Source organism: Oryx dammah, unplaced genomic scaffold, assembly GCF_014754425.2.
Source record: "Oryx dammah isolate SB20612 unplaced genomic scaffold, SCBI_Odam_1.1 HiC_scaffold_13, whole genome shotgun sequence".
In the NCBI taxonomy this organism is placed as follows: Eukaryota; Metazoa; Chordata; class Mammalia; order Artiodactyla; family Bovidae; genus Oryx; species Oryx dammah.
This window is the reverse complement of record NW_024070197.1, coordinates 60,042,675-60,060,630: the sequence shown is the minus strand read 5'-3', so window position 1 is coordinate 60,060,630 and position 17,956 is coordinate 60,042,675. Positions and strand designations below refer to the sequence as shown.

Genomic DNA, 17,956 nt, shown 5'->3' with positions numbered 1-17,956 from the left:
AGATCATGGCATCTGGTCCCGTCACTTCATAGGAAATAGATGGGGAAACAGTGGAAACAGTGTCAGACTTTATTTTTCTGGACTCCAAAATCACTGCAGATGGTGACTGCAGCCATGAAATTAAAAGACGCTTGCTCCTTGGAAGAAAAGTTATGACCAGTCTAGACAGCATATTAGAAAGCAGAAACATTACTTTGCCAACAAAAGTCTGTCTAGTCAAAGCTATCATTTTCCCAGTAGTCATGTGTGGATGTGAGAGTTGGACTATAAAGAAAGCTGAGCACTGAAGAATTGATGCTTTTGAACTGTGGTGTTGGAGAAGACTCTTGAGAGTCCCTTGGCCTACAAGGAGATCCAACCAGTCCATGCTAAAGGAAATCAGTCCTGAATATTCATTGGAAGGACTGATGCTGAAACTGAAACTCCAATACTTTGGCCACCTGATGTGAAGAACTGACTCATTGGAAAAAAACCCTGATGCTGGGAAAGATTGAAGGTGGGAGAAGAAGGGGACGACAGAGGATGAGATGTTTGGATGGCTTCATCGACTCAATGGACATGAGTTTGAGTGAACTCTGGGAGTTTGTGAAGGACAGGGAGGCCTGGTGCATTGCAATCCATGGGGTTGCAGAGAGTGGGACACGACTGAGTGACTGAACTGAACCACTTCAAAATTTAATTCCTTATACAAGACACACACACAGAGAATTTAGCTATTTGGGGTGCACAAGTAACAAAGATCCAGTTTTCCTTGTGTTCTCAAACCCAGTCAAAAAAAATATGGTAGGTCCATATATAATATACTGAAAACTACTGAAATATAAGCTGACTTTTCTATCTTTGAGATGACTAATGAGTGCACTAGTTCAATAAGAAATTCCTTAGACTCTGTGCCAGACTCATGCCGTGGGGGATAAGTGGACATACAGAAAGACATGGAAATTATCTAGTTTATAATAGCTGTGTCTGTAGTGATCTCAGAAAGTGTGCAGTTGCCAAATCAATATTGATGTCTTTCTGATCTGGGGTGTGCACGTGTATGAGTTGTTTTCCCCTGGCTGAGGCAGAAATAGGATACAGGATCGTGAAAATGAACTCTGTTTCTCCAAGTCATTTACATGTAATACATGTATATTTGTACTTTGAAATAAAAATTTGATTGATGGACTTAAATAATGCCTAAAATATTTAAGAACTCAGACAATCATACAAATCCTTAATTTCCCTTAGGAATTTCCTCTTGGCCACCAAGGAAATCAAGAAGGCCAGCACAGTCTAAACTGATGTCCACCTGTTGCAAACGGTGGACCCTGTGGGATCTGGGTTCCAAGGAGAATGAAGATTCTTTCCAAGAGACCATCTGAAAACGGGGCAGGCACGTGATTCAGTGATAAAAGTGAAAGTCTGTTTTCCATTTACACTGAGCTTCCCTATGAAGGCATTCCATAAAGTTCTGACATATAAAGATAACCAGGAGCAGAGGACACTTCTATTTAATGTCAGGCCATGCACTTATTTCTTGGGGTTCACTGACAGCGGTCAGTCTTTCCCAGGACTATATTACTCCTGCTGTGTACCAGGAAACACCCAGAAATAAGTGAAAAGATCTAGTTAATCCCCTACCCTGGAAGGGCAAGTTGCTGTTCCCTCAGATCAAGGTGAGTCAACTGTGAGCTAACTGGTCAGCAAGTTTTTATGCGTAAATTATGCACTTTGGGAAAGGCAAGCCTTTTAGAAAGCAGATTGATTCCTCAAATGCAACTGAGGAGATCAAATTTCAATATTTGAATGCCTTTGACTGTACTTAATTTTTAATGGTACAGTTCTAAGACTAGTCCTAAAAGATGAGGAAATCCAGTGGTTTTAAAAATGTGTACCACAGAAGCATTTCAGAGAACTTCAGATTATGATGGTTGTTTGGGACAGAAATAGGGAGGAGAGGCTGGCCCTGTCACTCTTGACTTGGGTCAGAGAAAGTCACCTGTCACTTGATTTATTTGTTGTCTCCATGGATGATTTTTCAACTTGGAAAGAAGATTCTACTCTTTAAATGAATGAATGAATTTTCTCATCAGATGTCATTCATTAACTTTTTTTTTTTTTGAGTGCCTAAGCCGGAATCAAGATTGCCGGGAGAAATATCAATAACCTCAGATATGCAGATGACACCACCCTTATGGCAGAAAGTGAAGAGGAACTAAAAAAGCCTCTTGATGAAAGTGAAAGAGGAGAGTGAAAAGTTGGCGTAAAACTCAGCACTCAGAAAATGAAGATCATGGCAGCCAGTCCCATCACTTCATGGGAAATAGATGGGGAAACGGTGGAAATAGTGTCAGACTTTATTTTTTTGAGCTCCAAAATCACTGCAGATGGTGACTGCAGCCATGAAATTAAAAGATGCTTACTCCTTAGAAGAAAAGTTATGATCAACCTAGATAGTGTATTCAAAAGCAGAGACATTACTTTGCCGACTAAGGTCCATCTAGTCAAGGCTACGGTTTTCCCAGTAGTCACGTGTGAATGTGAGAGTTAGACTGTGAAGAAGGCTGAGCGCCAAAGAATTGATGCTTTTGAACTATAGTGTTGGAGAAGACTCTTCAGAGTCCTTTGGACTGCGAGGAGATCCAACCAGTCAGTCCATTCTTAAGCAGATCAGCCCTGGGATTTCTTTGGAAGGAATGATGCTAAAGCTGAAACTCTGGTATACTTTGGCCACCTCATGCGAAGAGTTGACTCATTGGAGAAGACTTTGATGCTGGGAGGGATTGGGGGCAGGAGGAGAAGGGGGCGACAGAGGATGAGATGGCTGGATGGTATCACTGACTTACTTGATGGACGTGAATCTGAGTGAACTCCGGGAGTTGGTGATGGACAGGGAGGCCTGGCGTGCTGCGATTCATGGGGTCGCAAAGAGTCGGACACAACTGAGCGACTGAACTGAACTGATGTTCTAGATACTATGCTGACTGTGGAAGCTACAAAGATCTCTCAGCAATAGAGGGTTTCCGGTGCTTAGAAGTGCTTCAGGATAGTGCTACAGGACAGAGCAGAAGATATTAGTTTAGCCTGGGGAAATTATTTCCCAAAGTATCATAAACTATCATCAGACAGTTTAAGTGCCTCATGCAGAGTGACACAGTAGTATCAGAGGGAACTGTATCACCAACAGTTTAAAGAGGTGCTTCCTGTTCAAACTCACGTTGCTTCAAAAAGAATGGGACCCACATACCAAAACTCACTCTTTACATTCCTTAAAGACCTGCAACTATAATGATTTGGCGACATGTTCAGTTCAGTTCAGTTGCTCGGTCGTGTCCAACTCTTTGCAACCCCATGGACTGCAGCATGCCAGGCCTCCCTGTCCATGACCAACTCCCAGAATTTACTCAAAGTCATGTCCATTGAGTCCATGATGCCATCCAACCATCTCGTCTGTCGTCCCTTTCTCCTCCTGCCTTCAATCTTTCCCAGCATCAGGGTCTTTTCCAATGAGTCAGCTCTCTTTGCATCATGTGACCCAAGTATTGGAGTTTCAGCTTCAGCATGAGTCCTTCCAATGACTATTCAGGACTGATTTCCTTTAGGATGGACTAGTTGGATCTCCCTGTTGTCCAAGAGACTCCCAAGAGTCTTGTCAACACCACAGTTCAAAAGCATCAGTTCTTCAGCGCTCAGCTTGCTTTTTGGTCCAACTCTCACATCCACACGTGACTACTGGAAAAACCATAGCTTTGACTAGGCATGATTTATGTCTTAAACATTTATGTATCTCCAATGTCCATAAGGCTGGGCAGTGAATGGGCACTCAACAGAAAGTTTAGTGTTTTTTTGTTTTGTTTTGTTTTTAAGTCAGACACTGAGAGGAAATAAACAGAGGAATATTGCTTTGAAGGTAGCTACCTAAATCAATACATGCCAAGGTAGTTGAAGATGGGAGTTAGCTAAGATATTGGGAGGATCTGATTAACATAAATGAGTGAGATATAAAGAGGGACCTTATCCTTACACTGTCATCTTCTTGTTTTTTGGCAAACACAGCCTTCTGCTGAATTTTACACTATAGTAAGAGCTTAGTGACCATGCAGTCATTTTAAGAGGCCAAGAGAGAAAGCACTTTCTTTCACAGACTTGTACTTCCTGTGGGTAGCTCAGTCGGTAAAGAATCTGCCTGCAGTGCAGAAGACCTGGGTTCAATCCCTGGGTTGGGAAGATCCCCTGGAGAAGGAAATGGCAACCCACTCCAGTATCCTTGCCTGGAAAATCTCATGGACAGAGGAACCTGGTGGATTGCAGTCCCTGGGGTCGCAAAGAGTCGGGCATGACTGAGCAACTAACAATGTGGGTAGAACAGCATTTTCCATTTTGTTAGGTTCCCACACTTCGATTTCAGCATGCTATGGGATTGTAAAACACATTCAACTATTCATATTGGAGTGAACATATTTTTGGCTCCAGAAGTATTCATTTTGATTCAATTCGTAGTTGCATGGAAAGGCATATGAACTTGAACTTCCTTTCTTTAAAGAAGATGGCCGTGGATGGATGTCTTGGATACTGATACATAGTCTAGTTTTAGAAAATGTAATTTATCGCTTATTGTGATTTTTCAGTTTTTAGAATCACTGTGTTCTATCAGTGTTGGAGAGGCATGAGCATGTGATAAAAACTGACCTCAAATTTGACCATATTCTTCTGAGAGCAATAATGTACAATTTAAATATTACAGTCATTAACCCAAATTCTTTTAAAAGATAAAATAGATATAATACTAGGTTACTGAGTTGGATTTTTAAAAATAGTTGCTAGTTTTGAATGAAACCATGCCTCCTTTAAAGAATACAAGCAAGGCATGACCAATTAATCATACAAGTTTCCCTGTGGATTACTTTCAGACAAGCCACATTCCAAGGACATCAACTGGATCTTTCACTGAATCTATAAGCAGAATGTGTACATAAAGCTGTTGTAAAAACAATAGCTAAGCGAATGTGACCTTACTGCACTGTGGTAAAACCACAATTGTGTATTAATAGAGATCTTATTGTCGTTTTAATCGCATTTATATAGTAATGAAATTTTAGAAAACCATACATACCCAGTTGAATCTGGGAAAGGCTTTATGTTTTTATAATTGTATTTAGATCTAACCAATTTTTCCCCTTACATTTTGATTTCCACCCGCACCCAAGGATCTGTCTGTTTTTGCGAGGACAATCCAGCTGTTTTTGTTGGTTTGTTTTTTAGCCGTGCCCTGAGGCTGCTAGGATCTCAGTTCCTCAACCAGGGATTGAACCTGGGCTCTCAGCAGTGAGAACATGGAATTCTAACCACTGGATGACCAGGAATTCTATGTATTTGCAAGGAGATAGATGATGTAGCTGACTGCTTTTGTAGAACTCCATCACCAATGAAGATCATTCTTTTCGTTTCTCAAAAATAGCCACTAATCATTAGGAAAATGTTTAGACCCAGTGAACAGTCCAAAGATTTAGTTTTAATCAGAATTAAATAACATAGATAAGTGAGATAAGAAGGGGTGCTTAAATTAAGCAAAGCACAAATATAAATTCTCAGCTTGAGGCTGGCATAGTGTTCAGTGACAATGTGTCCATTGTCTGTTTAATTTGATCAACACAGACAATGACAGAGGACATTCAGGTTCTAAAGATGAAAGTCAGAAGGAGCTCTGTGATTCTGCTTTGCACTTTCCATCACTTCTTGTCTCATTCTTTGTTGTGGTTTTCCTGAAGATAACTTATGGTTAACAAACCTTAAATTACAGACAGAACTGTGAAAACCTACCAGAAGGGCTTTGTAATTATGAAGAAAATTGGACAGAGAAACAACAACAAAAAATGGTTGCTTGTCATTAAGCAGGAAAACACGTGTTTCTCATGAGGAATCATCTGGACTCGGTTCCGGTCACTGGTGGCAGAAGCTGTGAGAGGTAGCCACCTTCTGATTCAGTAATTTTCTAGCCACAGAACTTGGTTTGTGTACATTTACTTAGAGATGGATCAAAGGCCTCATGGTAAAACTTAGGAAGCCACGTTGCTCTAAAACTGATTCCTTGCAAGCTAAACATATCTTTAAAGAAAACATACCTTTTCTAAAGAAAAGACATTTGCTGCTCAGATGCTTGATAGAAAAGAAAACAAACATATCCATCTAAAAAATTAGGACTGAAAAACAAGTCTCAAAATCTTTAACCAGAAAGTTCAGTTCCTATGCCTTCCATGTAATTACAGGCTGATTTCAGGGGCTGGATTCATTGTTGAGCTCCAAACTGCCCTAAGATAAAACCAGTTTGATTTGGGGTTCCTAATTTCATCTTCTGAAATAAAAGACCTGACAGCTCTATGTCAAAAACAGCAAAAAACCCTATCAAAAAATGGAGAGATGGAAAGCGACATTTCTCCATAGAAAACATACAGATTGTCAAAAAGCACAAGAAAAAATGCTCCACATTTAATTATCAGAGAAATGCAAACCAAAAGTACAATGAGCTATCACATTACACCAGTCAGAAAGGCCATTACCAGAAAATCTACAAAAAATAAATGCTGGAGAGTGTGTGGAGAAATGAGAATGCCCCTTCACTGGTGGTGGGAACGTAAATCGGTACAACCACTGTGGAGAACAGTACGGAGCTCGCTTAAAACACTAAAACCAGAGCTACCATATGGTGCAGCAGTCCCACTCCTGGGCATTTATCTGGAGAAAACCATTACTTCAAAAAGGACACACGCACCCCAGCCTTCTCTGCAGCGTTATTTACAACAGCCAAGGCACGAAACAATCTCAATGTCCACTGACAGAGGAATGGTACATATAAACAGTGGAATATTAGTCATAAAAAAAAGAATGAAGTAATGCCACTTGCAGCAACAGCAACATGGATTGACCAAAAGATGGTCATGTGAGTGAGGCAGGTCAGGCTGAGAAAGGCAAATATCATACGATATCACTTATATGTGGAACCTTTAAAAACGATGTGAATGAACTTATTTACATAACAGGAACAGATTTACAGATTTAGAGAATGAACTTACAGTCATCAGCGGGGAAGGTTGAGCTGTATGTTTGGAAGTTTGGGATTAATGTGTACATACTGCTATACTTAAAATAGTCATAGATACCAGTAAGGACCTACTGTATAGCACGCAGGCTTCCCTGATAGCTCAGCTGGTAAAGAATCTGCCTGCATTGCAGGAGATCCCAGTTTGATTCCTGGGTCGGGAGGATCCCCTGGAGAAGGGATAGGCTACCCACTTCAGTATTCTTGGGCTTCCCTTGTGGCTCAGCTGGTAAAGAAAATTATAGCACAGGGAACTCTATTCAATACTCTGTAATAACCTAAATGGGAACAGAATCCAAAAAAAAAAAAAAAACAGCAATAGATATATTTATATGTATAACTGAATCGCTTTGCTGTACACCTCAAATTAACACATTGATAATCAACTATACTCCAATATAAAGTAAAGAAATTAAAAATGCATCACACAGCAAAAGCAAGAAAAATAAAATAGGTCTTTCCAGGGGAGGGGGGCAGTTACATGTAGTCATACTTTTAAACTCTTTTAATTCATCTTTCTTAGTAAATACTTGATTAGTACCTTAAATAATAATAATAGAAACAGTTGGATTAGACTTGTTTCTTTGATTTGAAAAAAGCAGAGCAATATGACTAGTCTGACAGCAGACATCACACTTGTAGATGGAAAAGATTGGACTCCAAGTCAACTCTGCTTTTTGCCTAGCTATGTGAGCTAGGCAAATCTGTTAACATTTCTTCATCACACTTCATTGCTTATTTTTCTGGCAAGTCAGTGGGGCAGGGTTCCTGTCCCAGTTTTGCAAGTGAGAGACTGAAGCTGAATGACTAACGGGAGTGCTTGGTTACCTAAGCCCTCGGTACACGGTGGCCACAGGGATTTCTACACACCTCAGACATACCACATGCCTCTGAAAGCACACGATCAGCCCTGTCTTATAAACTGGAGGAAGCAAAGCCCGAGACGTGACGAGGACCAAAGACAAAGTCTCCGTGACAATTCTGTCACAGAGTCATTCGCAGATACGGCGGCTGTTTTCACTCTCCTCGTCGTTATCCATTATTTCTCTTCTCACCTCTAAAGAAACGGCAGCCAAAAAAGTGAGTTGGCTTGCTCTATAAAACTGTCTTGCTGCTGCTAAGTCGCTTCAGTTGTGTCCGACTATGTGCGACCCCATAGATGGCAGCCCACCAGGCTCCTCTGTCCACTGGGTTCTCCAAGCAAGAATACTGGAGTGGGTTGCCACTTCCTTTTCCAAAACTGTCTAGCCATCAAGCAAGTGTTCTTTCCACTATGTCGCTCTGCCTCCAAGGCTGGTAGATCTATGTAATGAATAACTATGAACAGACTATCCAAATGGCAGATGCAGACAAACTGGAATCATGTAAAAAAGGATCCCTGGGATATTCCTCAGCAAACTGAACAGACAGGTGGACTGGTGGAAGGCTGGCATCTAAATGTGAAAGTTGGCACATTCTCCCGGGGACCCACTGGATCCCTCTTCCCCTAAATGAAGGGGCTGTCTTTGCCCTTTGAGCTTTAGCCTGTTAGGACACAGTGTGAACTAGTGGTTCTTTAAGCTAGCTTAAATGGGGGTTATCACTAGACACGCAGCAAGAGACAGTGAGAGCTGAATAAAGAGAAGGGGCTTACTTCAAAGACCAGCGTCTCATTGATGGGGCCCGGGGCAGACAGGCATTCGGGACGGTTGAAGGCACGCTGGTACTCAAACACGGTCCCCGCAAAGGCAAACTCCCCTGGCCAGTCGACGCTCCAGCCCCCCGTGAGGTAATACTTGTGACTGAGGCTTCGGACTGCAAGGTAGCTGGAGGATGTCTGCAGCTCCTGGACCTCGATGCTGCGGGCGCCCGCCGGGATGGTGACCACCGGATAATACTCTAAGTGGAGAGAGCAGAACATTTTTGTCATCCACATCACATGCGGGAGACCCCGTCAGAGAGACGCAGCGGCCCTCCTTACAGAGCGGGGCTCATTTCTACTCTACACAGTGAAAACACTCAGTTATTCCATTTTTCAAGTAGTAGGAACACCCGAGAGAGAAAATGATATACTTTCCCCAAGCACATGCGTGTGGACAAAAGACACGCTTCTCTTTTCCTGAACAACAAAGGCCACGAAACTCAAAGATGCTTTTTATTTTTAATCAATCTGGAAAAAAACTTGGAGCCACCTCATCTCAACTGTGGTGTGCAGAAGACAGGGCTCAAAGCTCAGTTCTACTCAAGATGGTGAGATAACTGCTTCAAGTATCTTAGATGGTCCACACTTAAAACGTAAGACGCATACTTACGTTTTAAGTGTGGACCATCTAAGTTCCATAATACAGGGACTTCCCTGGTGGTCCAGTGGCTAAGACTCTGCACTCCCAATGCAAGGGGCCTAGGTTTGATCCCTGGTCAGGGAATTAGATCTCACATGCCACAGCTAAGACTGGTACAATCAAATAAATAAATACATATATTTTTTAAAAGTTCCACAATACGTTCTTTGTTTAACAAATACAGGTGTCACAGCATATTGAAATTGCTCAGCAGAAAGGCATTTGTTGAACACACCTCTGGATGTTTGTATTGCTGAAACTACCCATCCTCCTTTGCTCTTGCCTAAGTAACAATACATGAACCGACAACTTCCAGATGTTCAAGACAGATTTAGAAAAGGCAGAGGAACCAGAGATCAGATTGCCAACATCCACTGGATCATAGAAAAAGCAAGAGAATTCCAGAAAAACATCTGCTTCATTGACTACGCTAAAGCCTTTGACTGTGTGGATCACAACAAACTGTGGAAAATTCTTAGAGAGATGGGAATAGCAGACGACCTGACCTGCCTCCTGAGAAATCTGTATGCAGGTCAAGAAGCAACAGTTAGAACTGGACATGGAACAATGGACTGGTTCAAAATTGAGAAAGGAGTACAAAAGGCTGTATATTGTCACCCTGCTTATTTAACTTATATGTAGAGTACATAATGCAAAATGTTGGGCTGGATGAAGCACAAGCTGGAATCAAGACTGCTGGGAGAAATATCAATAACCTCAGATACGCAGATGACACCACCCTTATGGCAGAAAGTGAAGAGGTACTAAAGAACTTAATGAAGGTGAAAGAGGAGAGTGAAAAGCCTGGCTTAAAACTCAATATTCAAAAAACAAAGATCATAGCATCCAGTCCCATCACTTCATGGCAAATAGATGGGAAAAACTGGAAACAGTGACAGACTTTATTTTCTTGGGTTCCAAAATCACTGCAGATGCTGACTGAAGACATGAAATTAAAAGACACTTGCTCCTTGGAAGAAGTTATGACCAACCTAGATAGCATATTAAAAAGCAGAGACATGGCCAACAAAGGTCCATCTAGTCAAAGCAATGTTTTTTACAGTAGTTATGTGTGGATGTGAGAGTTGGACTATAAAGAAAGCTGAGTGCTAAAGAACTGATTCTTTTAAACTGTGGTGTTGAAGAAGACTCTTGAGAGTCCCTTGGACTGCAAGGAGATCCAACCAGTCCATGCTAAAGGAAATTAGTCCTGAATATTCATTGGAAGGACTGATGCTGAAGCTGAAGCTCCAATAATTTGGCCACCTGATGTGAAGAACTGACTCATTAGAAAAGACCCTGATGCTGGGAAAGATTGAAAGCGGGAGGAGAAGGGGACGACAGAGGATGAGATGGTTGGATGGCATGGTTTACTCAATGGATATGAGTTTGAGCAATCTCCAGATGGTGAAGGACAGGGAAGATTGGCATGCTGCAGTTCATGGTGTCGAGAGTTGGACACGACTGAGTGACTGAACAATAACGAAGCATCAAAAGCCATCATCTTCCATGCATCATAGGAGCTAGTGAAAAGCTGGATCATATTTAGCAAGTCTCCAATTCATTTGGCAGCAAAGGACACGTCCCACCGCTCATAGCACCGAATCTGCGGTATTTCTTACCATTTGCTTTGTGCTGGTTGAGGTACAGGCCTTTATAAAACTTGCAAGTTGAGTTATCACCTTTGCAAACACCACAGGCATCTGAAACTGCTTTAGAGCCAAGTTCATGGTCACATCCCACTGGCTGTGACCAAAAAAAAAAAAAAAGAGCGAGAAAATCAAACATTTGAGAAGCCACTGGCTTAGAATAACCAAAACATATACGTGGTTTTCTGTATTTACTAAATATTAGGAAGGTGATGCAGCTTTATGATTAAGAGCAGAGTCTCAAGTTTCACTAGGGATTCAAATCCTTCCTCTGCCATCACTAGACATATGATCAGGGAAGTCACAAAACTTCTCTAAGGCTTAGAGCCTTCATCTGTAAAACTGGAATGAAAAGCCACCACTGCTGTTAATGGGAGAGGAATTTATTCAGGCCAGTTCTACCAGTGAGACATAAAAATGCTGGGACTGGCCCCCCTCCCCCCAACACCAACCCAAGGACACTCACACTCCGTTAAAAGATCACGGAGCTCACAATCAAATTGAAAAGAGAAAGTAGATACCAGAAAAAAAAGAAAAACTAACCCCAAATAAACAGAAATGCTATTTCCAAGCACATTAACAAGGTTCTAAGCATGTACTTAGTGAACACGCAAGAAAAGTCTCCCGCTACTGTTATCTCCATTCTTATTTAATTTTTACAAACTTCATGTAAAGTAGGATATATCAGCACCTCCATATGTGGAAAGGGAGTGAAAGAGAAACTCAAAACACAGGACAGAGGTCATGCAGAAAGTGAGCAGGGACTTGGAGATAAAAACTCACATCCAACTTGAAATGTTACCCTTTTCCCTTCACCAGCTGCTCTTATCCAGACATAAGAATCTCCTGCAACACTTCTCCCGCTATGCATTTAATAGGAGGCAGCACAAGCATGACCACATGTTCCAAAGCAGAAATGTTCTCTTACTTCACAGATCCCATCAATGCAAACGTCTTTCTTGTTTGGGGAACAAGGAGTCCCGTCTTTCACCTTGCTGGACATGGCGAAAAAGAATTCAAAGTTCTCAGCCTTGCAGTACAGTTTACATCGGTCTTCCTCTAGAAGCAAAGAGATCAAACGAGGTCATGGTCAAGAGGAAATCCTAGAACAATGACGTGATTACTGAAAAGATGAGTTAAATTTATTTAGAAAGCTACTATGATCAAGGTTAATAACCTCAGATATGCAGATAACACCACCCTTATACAGAAAGTGAAGAGGAACTAAAAAGCCTCTTGATGAAAGTGAAAGAGGAGACTGAAAAAGTTGGCTTAAAACTCAACATTCAGAAAACGAAGATCATGGCATCCGGTCCCATCACTTCATGGGAAATAGATGGGGAAACAGTGGAAACAGTGTCAGACTTTATTTTTTGGGCTCCCAAATCACTGCAGATGGTGACTGAAGCCATGAAATTAAAAGACACTTACTCCTTGGAAGAAAAGCTATGACCAACCTAGACAGCATATTCAAAAGCAGAGACATTACTTTGCCAACAAAGGTCCGTCTACTCAAGGCTATGGTTTTTCCAGTGGTCATGTATGGATGTGAGAGTTGGACTGTGAAGAAAGCTGAGCGCCGAAGAATTGACGCGTTTGAACTGTGGTGTTGGAGAAGACTCTTGAGAGTCCCTTGGACTGCAAGGAGATCCAACCAGTCCATTCTGAAGGAGATCAACCCTGGGATTTCTTTGGAAGGACTGATGCTAAAGCTGAAACTCCAGTACTTTGGCCACCTCATGCGAAGAGTTGACTCATTGGAAAAGACTCTGGTGCTGGGAGGGATTGGGGGCAGGAGGAGAAGGGGACGACTGAGGATGAGATGGCTGGATGGCATCACTGACTCGATGGACGCGAGTCTGAGTGAACTCCAGGAGTTGGTGATGGACAGGGAGGCCTGGCGTGCTGCGATTCATGGGGTCGCAGAGTCGGACACGACTGAGCGACTAAACTGAACTGAATGTTAAAGTATTATATAGATTACTAAAAGGAGTTCATGTTTTTAAAAGCCACACACATCTGCCCTCAGGCAGACATGTGCGCACACACCCACACGGAAAACTATGACACCTCCCACCTTGATCATCAGTTCAGTTCAGTTCAGTTCAGTCGCTCAGTCGTGTCTGACTCTTTGCCACCCCATGAATCGCAGCACGCCAGGCCTCCCTGTCCATCACCAACTCCCGGAGTCCACTCAGACTCACGTCCATCGAGTCCGTGATGCCATCCAGCCATCTCATCCTCTGTTGTCCCCTTCTCCTCCTGCCCCCAATCCCTCCCAGCATCAGAGTCTTTTCCAATGAGTCAACTCTTCACATGAGGTGGCCAAAGTACTGGAGTTTCAGCTTTAGCATCATTCCTTCCAAAGAAATCCCAGGGCTGATCTCCTTCAGAATGGACTGGTTGGATCTCCTTGCAGTCCAAGGGACTCTCAAGAGTCTTCTCCAACACCACAGTTCAAAAGCATCAATTCTTCGGTGCTCAGCTTTCTTCACAGTTCAACTCTCACATCCATACATAACCACTAGAAAAACCATAGCCTTGACTAGACGGACCTTTGTTGGCAAAGTAGTGTCTCTGCTTTTGAATATGCTATCTAGGTTGGTCATAACTTTTCTTCCAAGGAGTAAGCGTCTTTTAATTTCATGGCTGCAGTCACCATCTGCAGTGATTTGGGAGCCCAAAAAATAAAGTCTGACACTGTATCCACTTTAACATTAATACATGAAAACTTTATTTTCCTAATCCTAAGAGCCACAATACAAGTGATTGGTGGCTTTTGTCCCTACCCTCCTTGGATAGTAAATATTTAAGACTTCACAGACCCTGAGGTCAGCTATTAATAGCATGTGAACGAAGCAGTATTGCTGGATCACAATAAAGCAATATTTAAAAAGACGGGTTAGGGACTTCCCTGGTGGTCCAGTGGTTGAGACTTTGCCTTCCAGTGCAGGGGGTATGGGTTCATTCCCTGGTCTGAGAGCTAAGATCACATGTGCCTTTGGGCCAAAAAAATCAAGTCATAAAGCAGAAGCAGTATTGTAACAAACGCAGTAAAGACTTTCAAAGTGGTCCGCTGAAAAAAAAAATATGTTTTAAAAAAGGGTCAGATTTGGCCCTTAGGTCATAAGTTTCTGACTGTGATTTAGGACAGGCACAATGATTTTAGATATTTATTCAGTCTGTTAAGAGGGAACGTTTTAGGCACTTTGGAAAAAAGGCATATGGTCAATAATGTTTACAAAACATACAGAAAAGAGTCAAATCATGAAAAGGCAGAGGACGTAAACAAAGTAAACATTAAGACTAAAACAATGTTAGGTCTCTGAGAAGTTTTTGGTATCACACGCAAAAATAAAGTATTATCTTTAGAGAGCTCTTGTTATCAGAAAGGCGTTATTGTGCCAATTTCTCCCATAGAAAGAGTCCTTTTCGGCCAGAAATTCCACATGATGCTGCTCACATGAGACTTGATGTGGGCGACGCTGTGTGAAATCCTTGACAACAGTTTGACAACAAACGTGTGAACAGTTCGCAAGAGGATGCATTTCACAAACCACTCAATAAAAGAGTCAAAGACAGGAGAGAAGGGAAGTCACTATGGCCCAAATGTGCAGCCGTATGGATGGATTCCATTTTTTTTCTCACCTAGGAATTTTTTCTAATAACATTTTTATTTCATGAGTCCCACTCAGTGCATGTGAGATTAGGGAGCTAGAAAACATATATACCCTCTCTTTTCTCCATCATTCCCAAGAATTAACAAGCTCTAGAAAGTTCAGTGTTTCCACACAGGTTCCTGAGAAAGTTTAGGAACTAGTCTATTAGAAACACAGAAATTGGGGTAGGGGATAAATTAGGATAAATTAATTTAATACATTAAATTTGGGATTAACAGATATGAACTACTATATATAAAATAGATGGAGAAGGCAATGGCACCCCACTCCAGTACTCTTGCCTGGAAAAATCCCATGGGCGGAGGAGCCTGGTGGGCTGCAGTCCATGGGGTCGCTAAGAGTCGGACACGACTGAGTGACTTCACTTTCACTTTTCACTTTCATGCATTGGAGAAGGAAATGGCAACCTACTCCAGTGTTCTTGCCTGGAAAATCCCAGGGACGGGGGAGCCTGGTAGGCTGCCGTCTATGGGGTCGCACAGAGTCGGACATGACTGAAGCGACTTAGCAGCAGCATATAAAATAGATAAACAGCAAGGTCCTACTGTATAGCACAGACAGCTGTACTCAATATCTTGCAATAGCCTATAAGGGGAAACAATCTGAAAAAGAATATACACATATATAACTGAATCATTTTCCTTTACACTTAAAACTAACAGACATTGTAAATCAACTATACTTCAATTTAAAAAAAGGAATACAGAAGAAAAAGCTAATCAGTGTAAGACAAAGACTGTCTAGATTTATGAAAAGTCTTTCCCTGATTCTTCCCAAGCAGCATGAATGTCACAGACCTTCAAATCATGGTCTGTCTTCTATGATTTTAAGTAAGTATCAAAGAGAGAAGAGGAAAGGATGAGAAAGCCTTAACTTTTGTGTCTCCTGCGGTATGACGTGAGACCCTATGGCTGGGGTCTCTGTTTTATTCAATGTACTCGCCTCTGCATGGAGCAGAGAGTCTCCCAGGAGGAGGTCCTCAATCAGTATCTGTTGAATGAGTGAATGAAATGGCAAGTGCTCTGCCTAGTAAAGCTGCAATAATATTAGTGACAGAAATTTGAAACCAGAAAATATTTTGTAACATTTGCTGATGTTGAGCAAAGTTGTAGTATCACCTCTAATTTGTAGAAACTATTTAATATTTATTATAATGAGGTCTGATTACATCAGTTCTTTTTGGTTATTGATAACATAGGTTCATTTTGAGCTTTTGTACAGAAGCAGCCCTCTGTCTTATTTCCCATGAAATATCATTAAATCTGGTCTCTTCCCATTCTGCATATGTCTGACTGGGATTCACATTTATCCTTTTCCAAGGGAGGGTAGATGAGTTTTGATCAAGTGAGTGAATGGAAAAAAATTGATAGGAAACAAACAGAATGGTCTCAGCTTATTTTGCACAGAATTATTCTGTTTCTGTAACAGAAAGTACATTAAATCTGGTACTTATACACATGGTAACTAAACTTTGATGTTGAGCTGAAAATCAAAACTAATCAATGTAAAAGTTCAAATACAAGGTATTACTTTGCTATAGTAAGTACCAAGAATTTAATGTAGAGATATTTCTTATTCATGATGTGTGTGTGTGCATACACTCTGAAAATAGGTCTTCCCATGTCTGTTATCATCTACCATGTCAGTTACTGAGAATGGTGTCTCCATGGGGCAGATATGGTTTCATGAGTTTTTGGTCTGGACAGTTCATACCAACTGCAATTAACATTCCTGGGAGACTTAATTGCTGAAATGTCAAAAGTAAGTTTAGAAACATAAGTACATTCCAAACACATGACCTCTTCAACTTATACATGTGGGAGGCAAGGGATATCTTGTGAAAAAAAAAAAGTGGAAAAATAAACAAACCCACAGAACTGAATGAAAGAAAACCTGGGCCAGGATGGGCCTGGGTAATGAAAGGTAAACAATGAAACTCTTTTATACAAGCAGCAATTTTTTCTGTGCTGTTCATTCACATTACTGTTCACATGGAGATATATTTGTTTGAGGTTCATAGAGACCAAATTACCTTCCACTTTCATATAGGGTTTCCACTGGTAGAACCATCCACGGAAAGGTTTGCTGTTATACTCTGCACACTGCTGGGCTCGGAAATCCAAGCTGTTTTTATCACAAGGGTTAATACTGCACAGCTGATAAACACGGCTAGAGCCAGGGCAGAACTTGCCGCCATACTGAGGCCTGAAAAGAAGATTAAAGCTCTTTAAATACTGTCAAGCAAAGGGCTCACTATTAGTCACAGGCAATATTACAGGGAGGGACCATCATTATGGTGGTCACAGTGTATGGCAGTCGGAACAGGCTATTACAACAGTGGAAATATGTGGCCCACAACCCTTCTTGTACCCATGGCAGGCATAACTAATCAACCAACAATTTTTCTTGTTCTCTGCTTTCTTTTCTCTACATGGCCCTAGGGTAGATACAACCACCGCTCATCAATTGCCATGTTAGACGAAATGTATTTGCTACCTCTGAATCCAATTTGAACATTCTGGTGACTTCCATAAAGACTGGCAGAGGCATATCCTTGGTGCGCGTCCTCTTACCTCATGTGTTAGGGAAGTCTGCAAGCACGCCTAAATGCTTTTGTTCAGTGTGCCACACATGCCCCATTTGCTGGCGCCAAAGCTCTTCCAGCACAGATCCAGCATCCTCCCCAGCCTGGCTCCCATCTCCAACCCCTCTCCTCTCCCTACAGTTTGCAGAGCACCTCCTGGGATGTAGAAGGTCCATTAGGACACTGAGCGTATGACTTGCCATATTTTCCAGTCTAGCTTTGTCAGACTCATATGCACTTTATTCCCAGGATTCTAAACTCAGGGGTGGGGGGACATGCCCTTGTTTGTGTCTGCATAATTACTTTTTAACATTGCAGGTGGCCTGCTCCTTTCCTGCCAAGCACAATGGGAAATGGGTTTCCAGAGTAAGGAATCCCATTAGAACATAAATAATTATGACCTAATGGCAAGCTCTTTAAGATCTTGCTAGGTAGACTGTAAAAACCAGAAAGCAAAATAAAAAGGAGTGTCAGCTCCACTGAAAAAAGTTACCAATAATGTCTTCTCCGGCATACTCCAGGCACAAAGAAATTGCCTCTTTTCATTTCCATGAAATGGACTAAAAACCATGTATAGATCTCTTACAAAAGCTCAATGCAAACATATAACATAGAAGAAGGATCCAAGTTAATAAATATATGTG

At 41.6% G+C, this 17,956-nt stretch overlaps 1 protein-coding gene and 1 non-coding gene across 2 annotated transcripts in view; one reads left to right on the top strand and one right to left on the bottom strand.

Moving 5' to 3' along the window:
* ADAMTS18 (ADAM metallopeptidase with thrombospondin type 1 motif 18) overlaps nucleotides 1–17,956 on the bottom strand; it is a 147,312-nt gene that overhangs the window by 33,448 nt on the left and 95,908 nt on the right. The window contains exons 11-14 of the mRNA XM_040253487.1: nucleotides 16,761–16,933; nucleotides 11,977–12,107; nucleotides 11,022–11,145; nucleotides 8,712–8,956 (exon numbers count right to left, since the gene is read on the bottom strand). Coding sequence (XP_040109421.1) covers nucleotides 8,712–8,956; nucleotides 11,022–11,145; nucleotides 11,977–12,107; nucleotides 16,761–16,933 — 673 coding nt within the window. The remainder of the gene's footprint in view (nucleotides 1–8,711; nucleotides 8,957–11,021; nucleotides 11,146–11,976; nucleotides 12,108–16,760; nucleotides 16,934–17,956) is intronic.
* On the top strand, nucleotides 9,411–9,483 carry TRNAG-CCC. The gene has a single exon. It is a non-coding gene; the product is annotated as a tRNA-Gly (tRNA).